Source organism: Anarrhichthys ocellatus, unplaced genomic scaffold, assembly GCF_004355925.1.
Source record: "Anarrhichthys ocellatus isolate YVR2014 unplaced genomic scaffold, GSC_Weel_1.0 scaffold7, whole genome shotgun sequence".
Taxonomy (NCBI): domain Eukaryota; kingdom Metazoa; phylum Chordata; class Actinopteri; order Perciformes; family Anarhichadidae; genus Anarrhichthys; species Anarrhichthys ocellatus.
Genome location: NW_022280037.1, coordinates 8105469 through 8117787, shown reverse-complemented (window position 1 = coordinate 8117787; position 12319 = coordinate 8105469). Strand labels below are relative to the sequence as shown.

Genomic DNA, 12319 nt, shown 5'->3' with positions numbered 1-12319 from the left:
CAGAATATCACAACAATGAGCGTGGCCTAGTTAGCCCGAGGAAGAGAGGGGTGGGTGAAAGAAGTCACCCTAATCCTCAAGCATGTTGTCTGCGCTCTTAGGAGCTCACTCTCACCCTACTTCTCCAAAAACCACAAGTCGTGATCGCAAAAGCCCTCGACGTGCAGCCTCTTCCTCGGAGCCATTTTGGACTAGTAACCATGGAGATGTGGGTCATGCAGTGATGGCAGAGCGAGGAGACTCGTGGCTGGTGGTGGAGTCAGAGCACTGCAGGCTGCTGGAGCAGAGGGCCATAAACTCTCATTATATCTGGGTCACTGGGATTCTCCAGCTGCAACAAGCAGACAAGATGCTATTATGCAAGAAGAGGGATGAGGGAAGTTGTGGGCACAGGGGATTATAGTTCCAGGGGACGCCTGTGTGCTGAACGAGGCATATGTCAGGAGTGTGTGATGATTCAACACAAGACCAGCTGAGCAGCACTTTCTCAGCTTAGCGGTTGCTGTTGTTTTGGCACTCAAAAGTTGTGGTAAACAAATTCTGGGGCCTGATCTGTTGCAACTCTGTATATTGAGAGATACATTTAACTCTAATCTAGGTAGCTATGTTTTACAATCTACAAACATATGAAATAATGTTCCAGGCTATAATAATCCACATTATGTTGTACATTATACATATAATATTAACCAGGGAGAGAATGAATATCTCTGAATATGAATTGAAGGTCATCCACACGTAAAATTAAATGTTGGCCATTTTTGTAGTTTTTGTAAAACATATTGTTTATTTTAGTGTCCGATTATCAAGTATTTCTGGGATATTCCCTCGTATAAATCAGCATCTATCTGTCTGCTAGACACCGCAAATCTCAGTCGCTATTTGAGGGAAATAAAATCAAGTTTCTGCACTCTAAAATGGCCATAAAGACAAGTTGTTGGCCATGTTGTTGTGTCTCTCCTATTGTCCATGGCCCCCCGCTCCATGACCCCCCTCCCCCCCCACTCGTTGAATTCCGGAGTTGTGATTGGTGGAGACGGGGTGGCTTTGTCGTCATAGCCCCAGTGCCCATTCATCAGTGGACTTGGGCGTTGTACTCCGCATCTCATTTGCGGCGGGGCCAATTTCTCCATTTACAAACTCCGCTCGAGAAAAAATTGAAAGAATTCGCGTTTCTTTTGCATCTTTGCCACATTTCTGCAAGTTCCCACACGTCGCTTTGCGGTCATTTCGATTTCGGGCTGATTCATCGGCTTCGGTCGGAGAAGTAGGTGTCGGTGCTTTGACTTGAATTTTTGGGGAGGAAGCTTGCGGTCTTTGTTCATTCATTTGATCGGTTGGGTTTCCTTTGTTGCACCAAAAGCATGGGAGCACAAACCTCCAAAACCGCTGGAAAAGAGGAAGCCGCTGTGGAAAAGCCGGCAGAAGGAGCAGCTGTTGCAGCAAAGACAAACGGACAGGTAACTTGCATTTTAATTTAAGTCTTAATTGCTCGAGGGGAATTTTGTCTCGTTTTAGCAATGCGTTGACTCAATGGCGTGCTCCATGTTCCCTGTAGCGCACCCGCACGTTCACCGGCATTCAGGGAAAGTGGCCACATGTAACGTTATCCACAAGAATTTAGTGTTTTAAGTGGCTTATTTTACATCGCAGCATTGTTTCAAATGAATGCATTTTATTTCAAATGCTGAAAATGAACACCGGCATGGCCTTTTGATTTATCTTTTCAATATGAATATTAGGCTACACAACTAATCTCTCGAATGCATATTTTATCACTGAATTGTTTTTGAAATGGCATTTTTGATTGATTTATACATATTATTCTGATGCTTGAGCTAACTAAACATTGCGGCTTTTTTTTTTTTTTTAGTTTTTTTTTTTTTAAATTCATTTGGTTGAAATGGGTGTGCTGCTCTCTCTGTGGCATGGCCATTTTAAAAGCCCATACCACGCCTTTGTTGCCAGATTCGAGGAAGGAGCCACGTTGTTGTAACACACAACTCGCACAATACAGAAATTATTCCAAAAATTGCTGAGTAGGATGGAAGAAGTATATAAAAAGTAAATGAACACGCATTTATTTACTACACCGGTCATTAAAAGAAGGGAGAAAAAAAATCCCCAAATTCCTATATTGTAGCCACCGGCTCCACACCGAATGCCACCTGGCGGATCCCGGCGGTACTGCGGTCTAACCGATTAGCCTACTGCTGAGAGCCACAGATCTGTCGTCACTCTCCTAGTAACAGATGTTGCTGCAGTTTCGGGGCTATTTTCCTATTGGTTACTACCAGTCAATGTATTTGATTAAATTCCACAGCACGCCAGAATTGGCAGGGGGTTGTCTTACACACACATGTTCATGTGTTGGCCTCAGATGCATGATTACAGATCAACAGAGTCTCAACCCCTTTTTTTTTTTTTTTTTCTTTTACTTAAACAACGCTGTGATATGCATGTTTAGAATTAGTTTTTTTTTATTCTGTTTCCCAGGAGAATGGCCACGCCAAGACCAATGGGGATACCTCTCCAGCTGCAGAGGAGGCCAACAAAGCTGATGTGCAGGCCAACGGCAGCACTCCTACTGAGGAGGCACCCAAAGAAGAAGGTGAGAAAGTAGAGGTTGCTGAAGCTAACGGCGAGAAGGAGCCTGCCGCTACAAACGGAGAGGCTTCCGCAAAGCCCGAGGAAGGCACTCCATCCACCAGCGACGATGGAAAGCAAAAGAAGAAGCGTTTCTCCTTCAAGAAACCCTCCTTCAAGCTAAGCGGCTTCGCATTTAAGAAGACCAAGAAAGAGTCTGAGGAGGCTGTCGAGGAAGGAGCCGCCGAACCAGCTGAGGGAGAGAAGGCGGCGGCAGAGGAAGCAGCCGCTGAGGAGGCCAAACCTGCTGAGGAGGGAGCCAAGGAGGCTGAAGCTGAGAAGCCAAAGGCTGAAGAGGAGGAGGAGGAGGTGAAGGCAGAGGAACCAGCAGCAGCAGGCGAGGAGAAACCAGCCGAGGCTTCACCTACTGAATCCGAGACGGAAGCCAGTCCAGAGGCTACAGCCACCGCTGAGTAATCCTGCTGAACCAGACACCGGAATGAAGGAGGCGCCCGTCTGAAGGAATGCGAGGACTTGTCTAAAACCAGGGATTGTTTTTTTTGTTTTTTTTTTTTGTTTGTTTTTTTTGGTGTTTGTTTACTATTCTGCAACCATCTCATCCATAATGACTGCAAGATCCTTGGCAGTGATGGACAGGAGGTGTACTGGAGAGTGTGCTGCTTCCTCACTGCCCATTGGTGCTTGCATGTGTGACATTGGCTGAGTGTGAAGGTGTGAATGCGAGTGTGAATGGTGTGTTTTTTTTGTTTTGTTTTTTTTTCTTTTCTACATGAAACCATGACTGTGTTGACACGTTGCTGAATTTGACATATTTTATCAAGGTATTTGGTGCTGGGCATTTGGATGTAGCAGCTAAAGCTGTGTCTGCAAGATTTGGCACATTGTGGTATTTAAAGGGAAAGTCCTAAACCAAGTCGTTAATGTTGTCTTTGCAGTGCACAGTTGTTTACAACTCTTAAACTCAATGCTCCTGTGGACTCAACCATTCCTGAATGAAGTAGATTTAGTTAACTGTCAAATCAGTAGGTGCTCATCACTTCCCATTAGATTCCACCATTTCAAAACTCTGTAGTAATGCACGTTGTATAGACTTTGATATTACTGGTTTTATGACTGAGATGTACCTAAATGACTGAAGTTTTTAACAGATTACCCATTGTAAATGAAGTTTTTCTTGTTTTTCACCATTTGTAAGATTGAATAAAATTGGGAGATGTTTTAAGCAGACTTTGCATCGTGGTGTGATTTACAAATCTACGCCAGAAAGCACACACATTTGGGGTTTTGGGTGAGATAGTTGAAACATCTTTATTATTTATTTATTTTTTGTGGTGTATGAGGATTCATCTTATTCAAAGTAGAATTTCACATTTCCTACAAACTGTTTATAGGTGTTCAGTTTTATTTCCTGTGAGCTCCGCTGAAGAATGAATTGGAACTCATTTATTCACAATGTTTAGCATTAAATGTCCCTTTATCGGTTAGCTGAATATCTGATGAGCTGGGGCAGTGTGACAGATCAGATACTGGAGGAAAATGTGTTCATTGATTCTTTACAGCACCCTCGTGTGGTGCACTGTAGGAAAAAAATCGGGTTATGTTTCAATCACTATATAAAGAAGCATTAAAAAAAAACATCTATTTAGATTCTCAAAATATAATTGGGGTGTATATTTGCATCAAGATGAAATGCTGCATGGTCTCTGTGAAAGAAAAATGCTACGTCTTCACGAGAACACACTGACAAAGGACACCCTCCAATCAAATTCAGTGATTGAATTGGAGCAAAAGCGATGACAAGAGAGGTGAATTCCACCTTTTATGTCCCAGTAAGCAAATCCTGAAATGTATGTGATCATCTCAAACATCGCTTTCTCTTCAACCTAATTTGGAAATGGGATAAATTGAGACATGCTCACTGCCCTGCAATATTTTTAGAAAATGACCGACTTACTGAGGGAGCAGCCGCAGCATAATTATGAAATAAGATGCGGGGGAGGTTTGGAGCTGCTCGCTTTGCACCATAAGTGTTAGTGTTTGAAACAAACACTAACATGCAGCACATAGCTAACTGATGCTTGCGCTAACCATGGACGTGTTGGGATAACTTTTACCAAACACCAGAATCCTTTTAAGAGGAGAAGACATTGCTTCAATCTTCTCCAGGGTGTTTTTAGTCACCCACATCTGCACCCATGCTCATTTCCAAACCCTCTATTTCCTTTGCACCCAGTTGAACCCAGTGTACTGCAGCTCTGGCCACCGCAAGCAGGGTGTGTTTTACACACATTTCTATTTCTGCCTCCTGGTCTACACGTCCATCTTGGTCAGGTTGAGGGATTTGCTGTTTATTTTGGCCTTCAGTGGGCCTTATGCAGTATTTATTTATTTGATTTAATAGGGACCATGTACAGTTTAAAACGTAAATGTCACCATTTGATACACCGTACCAGATTATAGCTTTAACTTAATTCGCATCTGTAGTCCCTTGGCAGGTCAAAACAAGGAAAGTACAATAAACAGTACAGTATTCAATAATGCCACACACCCGTCTTCATCTTCCAGCTTAAGTGTCTTCAGGTTCTTTCTAGACAAATGGATCCAGTATAGAGGATAGATGCATACAAATGCATGCAACCAGGTGTGCCAGCTAAAAAATTAAATATATATCAAAGGGAAAAATATTCCTTTGAGTGCAACAGATAATTTTGGAGTGTGGCTTGTGGAGTCGTCCAGAGGTAGCGCTCCGTCTGTGTTCCTGCCTGTCCCACCTCATGCACCAACTGCAGGCCGTCTCTGAATGGCAGTCCCCAGCGGTTTCCATCACCCAGCTTCCTCTCTCTTTAGTCCCTCGAGGCCCCTCACCTAACCACTGTCTCGCTCTCTCTCCCAGGGAAGATCAAACAGCTGCTGCCCTGTCCGAAGACCATCCCTGTCCCTCATTCCACATGTTGACTATTTTCAGCACACCCATATTCAGACTTGCACGGTGGAGTAGTTTTTGTAAACTTTGGCTCCAAAGCAGGCAACCAGTGGCCAATATGTGGGGAGAAATGTATCCTTTACGATCCTCATCTACCTCAGCTTCTATACAGCGACCAGTGGTGTGTCAGTAACTAAGTACATTTACTCAAGTACTGTTCATGAGTCAATATTTCAGTTTTATGTTACATTATACTACACTTTAAATTATAAATATTGCATTATGTTTATTTGACAGAAAAGTAACTGCTTACTCTGGACGGAAAACACAGATCAACATTTCATCATACAGTTTAAATGAAGGGAGTGTTTACCTTGGCATCATGCACATGGCACTACTGAGCAGTCTGAATTCAAGAGTGCAAACCCTTTTACATGAGATTTTCAGTATACATCAGTATTAGTAAGGGGGGATTCTGAATAGGTGTACTTTTACTTTGTATACTGTATTATAATTTGTTGGGGTATTGCCACTTTTACTTACTTATAAAAAAGAATCATAGTTCTACATCTGACAGGAACTCATTAATAAGAGATGCTTGTATATGTTATATCATACATATATTATATCATACTGTGATTAGTCCATGTGGCTATGTGTTGCTTATAGGCTAGCATCCATTATTAACTGTCTTTGACTATCTTATGTAATTTCTTTTATATATTAGCAATGATGTAATATTTTGCAGAACTTGTAACTAATGAGTTTGGAAACCAGGTAATACCATAATGTCTTAATTGATCTCTAATTCACAGCTGTAAAGAAAGGCTAGTAGAAAGGTTTTAATCTTAGTTTGTATCACGTTGCAAATATAAGTGATTGCCAAGTGGGAAAGTAAACACACAAGCCATACTTATATTAGACTCATTTTGAGGCTCCCCGACTGGAAAGTGTTATTGATCCAGACATTGAATCAGCCCAAATGAGTTGACCTCTGACCTTTACAGAGTATTCATTTTGTGTAATGCTTACATGAAATACAAAGCCAAACTAGTTTAAGAGGACTATTCAGTGTAATTGATTAAGTAAGATCTAAAAGAGGCTTTTGTATTATTTCAATAGGATATTTTGTTAAATATTCATAACTATTTAGGTTACATTTAAAAAAAGTGATTCTGAGACAAAACATTTTTTAGACATCTTTTATTTTGGTCATTATGCTTTACATGACATAATGCATGTTCAGGGATACATCGCTGTTGCTGGTAGTTTGTGTTTGTATGACAGTATTCTGGTGACTTGTTTCATCATAACGGTCAATTTGACCATTACCATTTCACAATATTCAAGTCACATACAAGGATAACAGTTACAACATGGTGCGCAGAAAGTATTTGTGTACTTTTGATAAGATTATTGGTCACCCAAACAGAAACAAGCAGGCATAACAAAACGAAAACAAAACAAAACAAAACAGACAAACATTGAATTAAGAATCACCAGTTGAAGTCAATATTAATAAAGGAACAGAGTGGAGAAAAGGAAAAGTCAGGACACAACACCGTTATAACATCTCAATTTCACATGCTGTCTCTGTTAAAAAAGCTCACTGGTAACATTGTGGATTGCTTCCCCCATCCCTGATCACTTGTTTTCATAAATTAGTTTTCCTTCTTCTAAGCACCTATTTCTTGTAGTTTTCAAGTCGAGATGCTACTATTCCTCAAAGAAGGGTGAACTTCCTGTCTGTTTGTTTGAGGAAAAATGAACAGGGAGTTTACTTTAGTTTGAGAAATAGGTTGCAAATTTAGTTGGTTGGCTTTTGGGAACTACTGTATCAACGCATCACGTTGAAGCAATGAGGAACCCAGAGAAAGAGCAGTGGACGTTCTCAGCTGCAAAGACACCATTGGCCTCTTCGTCAGGGATCTGGACATAGACTGTGTCCTGCTCATCCAGCAAGAGGACAGCACTACCGGACATCTGGTCCAGGAAGCCCTTGCTGTACTCATCATAAGTGAACATAACGGGCTGGCCATTCTTGTACAAAGCCACCAGGGCATTAGCTCCATTAACATGGATGCTGTAGGAGAAATAGTAAACTCCAGGAATTTGGCAAGTGAAGATGCCAGTCTCAGAGTCATAGTGATTCTCAGCATTGTACACAATCTGGTCAAACTTAATGGGGGTGCCATCAGCAGGGTAGGGGGTGATCAGAGATGCAGTGAAAGCAGACATGGGGGACTTGACCATAATCTCACCCATTCCCATGCCTTTCTCAAACACAACCTCACCAGGAGGACCAGGGACACCAGGAGGGCCAGCTGGGCCACTGGCTCCATCAACACCATTATCACCGGACTGACCAGGGGGACCCTGAGGTCCGGGGAGACCCTTAGCAGTCAAACCAGCAGGGCCAGAGGGACCAGGGAGACCTGGGTGTCCTTTAATGCCGGGAGCACCAGAAGAACCTTGAGGCCCAGAAGGTCCTCTGGAACCTGGAGCACCATCAGAACCAGAGGCACCTGGCTCACCTGCACGGCCGGGGTGACCTTTGGGTCCAGCAGGGCCTGGAATACCTGGGGAACCTGGGGTACCAGGGGCACCACCATTACCTTTGTCACCTGTGGTTCCAGTAGCACCTCTGGATCCAGGAGGACCAGCTGCGCCTGGATAACCCTGCTTGCCTGCGAAACCCTGTGCTCCCTGATCTCCCTTGTTTCCCTTAGCTCCCTGAGATCCAGCTGACCCTGTGTCACCTTTAGAACCAGCAGCGCCGGCTTCACCTGGGAAACCTAATGGCCCCTGAGGTCCAGCAGGACCAGTGGGGCCACTTGAACCAGTAGCACCAGTATATCCTGTTGGACCTTGCTCACCCTTTGCACCTGTGCCACCTGTGGCACCTGTAGATCCCCTCTCTCCCTTTTCCCCATTTGCACCTGGCTTTCCATAACCTGGGACTCCAGGGGCACCAGTGGCTCCAGTAGGTCCCTGGTGGCCTTTAGGGCCAGCTGTGCCAGGCAGACCTGGGGCACCATTCTCTCCTGATTTACCTGACATACCTACACCTGGGGCACCTGTGTGTCCCTTAGGTCCCTGTGGTCCCATGGGACCTGAAGCACCATCCCTACCTGTGGTTCCTGACTTTCCTGGCTCGCCTGGCATACCTGATTTGCCTGGCTTTCCAACTCCAGACTCACCTGGTTGTCCAGGTGCGCCCAAGGCTCCTTCAGGCCCTGTCTCACCCTGAGGTCCTTGAATTCCCACCCCTCTATCACCCTTAGCACCTGGCAGGCCAGGTACACCTGGATGTCCTTTCAGACCAGACTCTCCTCTAGATCCCATTGGTCCAGGAAGACCTGAAGATCCAGGCTTGCCAGTAGCAGAGAGGCCAGCGGGTCCAGGGCTTCCAGCGGATCCAGGGGCTCCCCTTGGTCCAGGAAAGCCAGAGGCTCCGGTGTCTCCCTTCTCACCAGGTGCTCCATGGCTGCCAGGTTTGCCAGATCCACCTGGGGAACCAGGTTTGCCAGCCATGGAGCGTCCAGGAGCTCCGGGAGATCCAGCAGGTCCTTGGGGTCCAGTCAGACCTTCAGCACTCTCACCTGGGGGGCCAGGAGGGCCAGCAGGCCCCTCGGGGCCAGGCTCACCTGGAGCACCAGGCTCACCTGCCACTGACACCACTGAGAAGAGTGAAACAGAATCCATTAGTATCACCGAACACAAGAACCAAAAAGTGCTCAAATTAAAATAACTAGTAGTTAGTTTTATGAAATTATAAATTATAAATATATAGACCTACTTATAGTCTGTGCATCATATTCCCATTATTAACCCATTCAAGTGACAAAAAGTACAAGAGCATGGATGCAAGCTCTCAGGTCTGAGTGTATGTGAGCTTGAATGATCTTTCGTAGTATCTTGTTGACTAGCAACATGGATGTTCAACAATCATATGTGGGATGAAAAACACAAATGCTCCAATGAATGCCGCTCTCATTCATTGCTCTTCTGTATTTCATAATAAAGTAAAAACAATTATGGGGATTATTATTATAAAATAATTCTCAAAATTCAATGATATTTGATTCCTGGAGGCAGGGCAAGTTGTAATCTCAGGAACCAATCTTGCAGTCCTGAGGGTTTGAGTAATGAGTCACTGGCTCAGTTTTATAAAATCCTTCTTCAAATCTTAAACTTGCAAATCCTTCAAAATAAATGTAGTTTTTTTAAAATAATATCTTTGATCTATTTTCATACTGTGCAGGTCAAAGAGCTTCAAGAGGCAGTTTGTGACTTGTTTGTCAAACAGTTGGTCTAAATTAGAAGGAGTATTTTCTTTATTTATTTGCTGCCTTAATGTGGTCACATGTGTTTAAGGCTCACTCCTGAGCCGAGTTTGGATAAAGCCAAACAGATGTTTCTACTTCTGTGTGAAGTAGGCACACCCAAACAAACCACACTGCTGGGTGACTGAACTGTAATTGACAGTGTCAAACTAAAAATAATTCACTAACAGCTACTTTCTCAAATAAGAATAGTATGCTGATTCACACAAAAGCAACATTTCATATTTTATATAGCATTTTAACCAAATCTAGATCTTGTTCTCGTTTTGCATGGGGAATCTTTGCAAAAAGCAAAGTGAACTTGTGTTTGAAATGAACTGAAATGTGCATTGAGGAGTACGAGCGTCTGAAAGCAAAAGAACAGGCAACATTTACAGCTAAAATGACTAAAATGAGAAACACGTATGTCAAATCTAACACACTACATGTATTGAAAACAATTCTCCAGAATACATGAGTGGTTCCTCCGAATTGAAGATCATGCAATGCACATTTTGAAGCAGATAGTCGACAAAGGCAGTCTCAAAAAAGTATTTAAATTGAGTTAACAATCTTGATCACAAAATGAAAAAGTCCTAAAATCATTTAATTTAGAAAATGTTGCTAATGTGATTGCCTTTGTTGAATAAAATAACAAATAAAGTAAACTACAAACAAATTGTGAAAAAAGCCCCCACTTCTAGGTGCATGTATGACTTCTAGAAAAAGAAAACTGCAAAGCTCTGCACTCAGTAAATAAGCCTTGTTATTCAAATCATACATCTCAATGAACTTTGTGATTGGAGAAGAATGCACACTGTTGCAGCCAATCAGAGCACAAGGCAGTTCCAGCACAAGGTGGAGTTCAGATTTCAAAGTAAAATGCAGCTGGCTGTGGCCGGCATCTGTCTGGCTGCTTGTGCTGCTCATGTTTGCTACAACAAAGATGCTTCAAGATGCTTCAAAGGTAAGGCAAGACTGTCATGAAATGTTGCTCAATATTGTCTTCAGAGAAGAAAATCTGACTTTAGAGGCAAATTGTGTGAGGAAAAACTAGACACAAACAGGGGAAATGCTAGCATGTTCCCATACCCATAGAGAGCAGGAGGCTGTGTTTTCTTACCGTGGCTCTTCACAGAGTAGGGCTGGTACTGAGGGGCAGCCTTCACCAGCTTCTTCACCACATACCGGTCCCCATGGGCGGCTGTAAAGGCCACCAAAATGACGAAGATGCTTGCTACTCGTACGTCCATCTTGCACAGTCAAATCTTCAAAAGAAGAAAGAAGACAGTCAGCACAACAATTTTAGAGATACAAAGTGTCAGCAAGCGATTGTCTCTAGTTTGCAGTTATTATACAGAGCTTAAAAACTTTCTCAGCTAAGTGTACAGGCTGGGCACCTTTACAGAAACGTAATGGACAACTAATAAGATAGGATAAGGTACAGTGATAGGGTGTACATTTAATTTTTTTCTTTTCAGCCTGAGCATTCTTCTGGACTCTTTAAATATCAGCCAGGATGCTCCAAGCCAGCCAAAATCCCTTCCCTAGCCTGCCATAGGAACAGACTCAAGGCCTAGACAAAGCCTGGAGAGAGCCTAGACTGAAATCCTCTAGAGATAGAGTTGTTTAGAGAGGAAGAGAAAACACACATACCAGTATCCAAAGAGGGTAAAAACAATCTCCTCAGCACCAGAGAGCTACTGGTACTGCTGTATATCCTTAGGGTAGGAGCACAACTGAGGATATGCTGCCTTCCAGTACAATGATGCTGGTATTTATACTATATCTACCCTTTGCATCATTAAAAAAAAAAAAAAAAAAAGCCCCCACCATGCAAGTACCTCCCTCCTCAGAGCTAGGCTGTAATTAGCAAACAGATCTGCCCAAGGCGGGCATGTCACATCAGGGTGCCTCCATGTCTTGAATATCCAGACACATGATTATCACTTATTTCAGTCTTCTTCTGAACTACAAAATAATCATGTACAAAGCAAAAATAATCAAATACATAAAGAAAGAACACAAACAAGTTATGAAAGAGGAATAAACTTAATCTAATAATCTGTATACACTTCACAGTTTTTAAACAACATTTTACTTTTCATATGCTCAGGACATGTTTATATTATGGAATGCTTATGAGACCCTGTGTTTGAACACGTCTTTGATAAACAACACCAGACTTGCAGTGGCACCTGTGCTGCTTCACAAAGCATTGCATTGAGGATGTAGCAGCCACATTTGTAAATATACATCTTGTCCAGCCGGCTGGCAGAAACTCGCCTCTACCTTTCCTGACTGTCTGGGTACCTCCACGCCTGCCATGATAAGGTAAACAAGGGAGATGGTGGGGAAAGGTTGTCCAGAGTGCCATGAAAGGTACTGGAGATTTTAGTCAGCCTTAGATTCAAAGCAAATTAGTATGTCTATTCCTGATGTATCATTGAAGGTATTCACATAT

General features: G+C 43.0%; 2 protein-coding genes across 2 annotated transcripts; one reads left to right on the top strand and one right to left on the bottom strand.

Annotated features, from left to right (window-relative positions):
* Positions 1-1076: 1076 nt before the first annotated feature.
* marcksb (myristoylated alanine-rich protein kinase C substrate b) lies at positions 1077-3834 on the top strand. The gene is made up of 2 exons (XM_031847711.1): positions 1077-1460; positions 2497-3834. The coding sequence occupies exons 1-2, from the start codon at positions 1365-1367 to the stop codon at positions 3061-3063; spliced, it is 663 nt and encodes a 220-aa protein (XP_031703571.1). The 5' UTR covers positions 1077-1364; the 3' UTR covers positions 3064-3834.
* Positions 3835-6716: 2882 nt separating this feature from the next.
* On the bottom strand, positions 6717-11587 carry col10a1a (collagen, type X, alpha 1a). Its single transcript, XM_031847691.1, has 3 exons — positions 11512-11587; positions 10979-11123; positions 6717-9210 (listed from the first exon to the last, which is right to left on the bottom strand). The coding sequence occupies exons 2-3, from the start codon at positions 11106-11108 to the stop codon at positions 7376-7378; spliced, it is 1965 nt and encodes a 654-aa protein (XP_031703551.1). The 5' UTR covers positions 11109-11123; positions 11512-11587; the 3' UTR covers positions 6717-7375.
* Positions 11588-12319: the final 732 nt, after the last annotated feature.

What these genes read in the sequence shown, in the direction of transcription:
- marcksb (XM_031847711.1), top strand. Translation starts at nt 1,365, where the DNA reads ATGGGAGCACAAACCTCCAAAACCGCTGGAAAAGAGGAAGCCGCTGTG. An exon ending in CAGCAAAGACAAACGGACAG is followed by an intron (nt 1,461 to 2,496) that starts GTAACTTGCATT and finishes TCTGTTTCCCAG; the next exon opens with GAGAATGGCCACGCCAAGAC.
- col10a1a (XM_031847691.1), bottom strand. Translation starts at nt 11,108, where the DNA reads ATGGACGTACGAGTAGCAAGCATCTTCGTCATTTTGGTGGCCTTTACA. An exon ending in CTACTCTGTGAAGAGCCACG is followed by an intron (nt 9,211 to 10,978) that starts GTAAGAAAACAC and finishes CACTCTTCTCAG; the next exon opens with TGGTGTCAGTGGCAGGTGAG.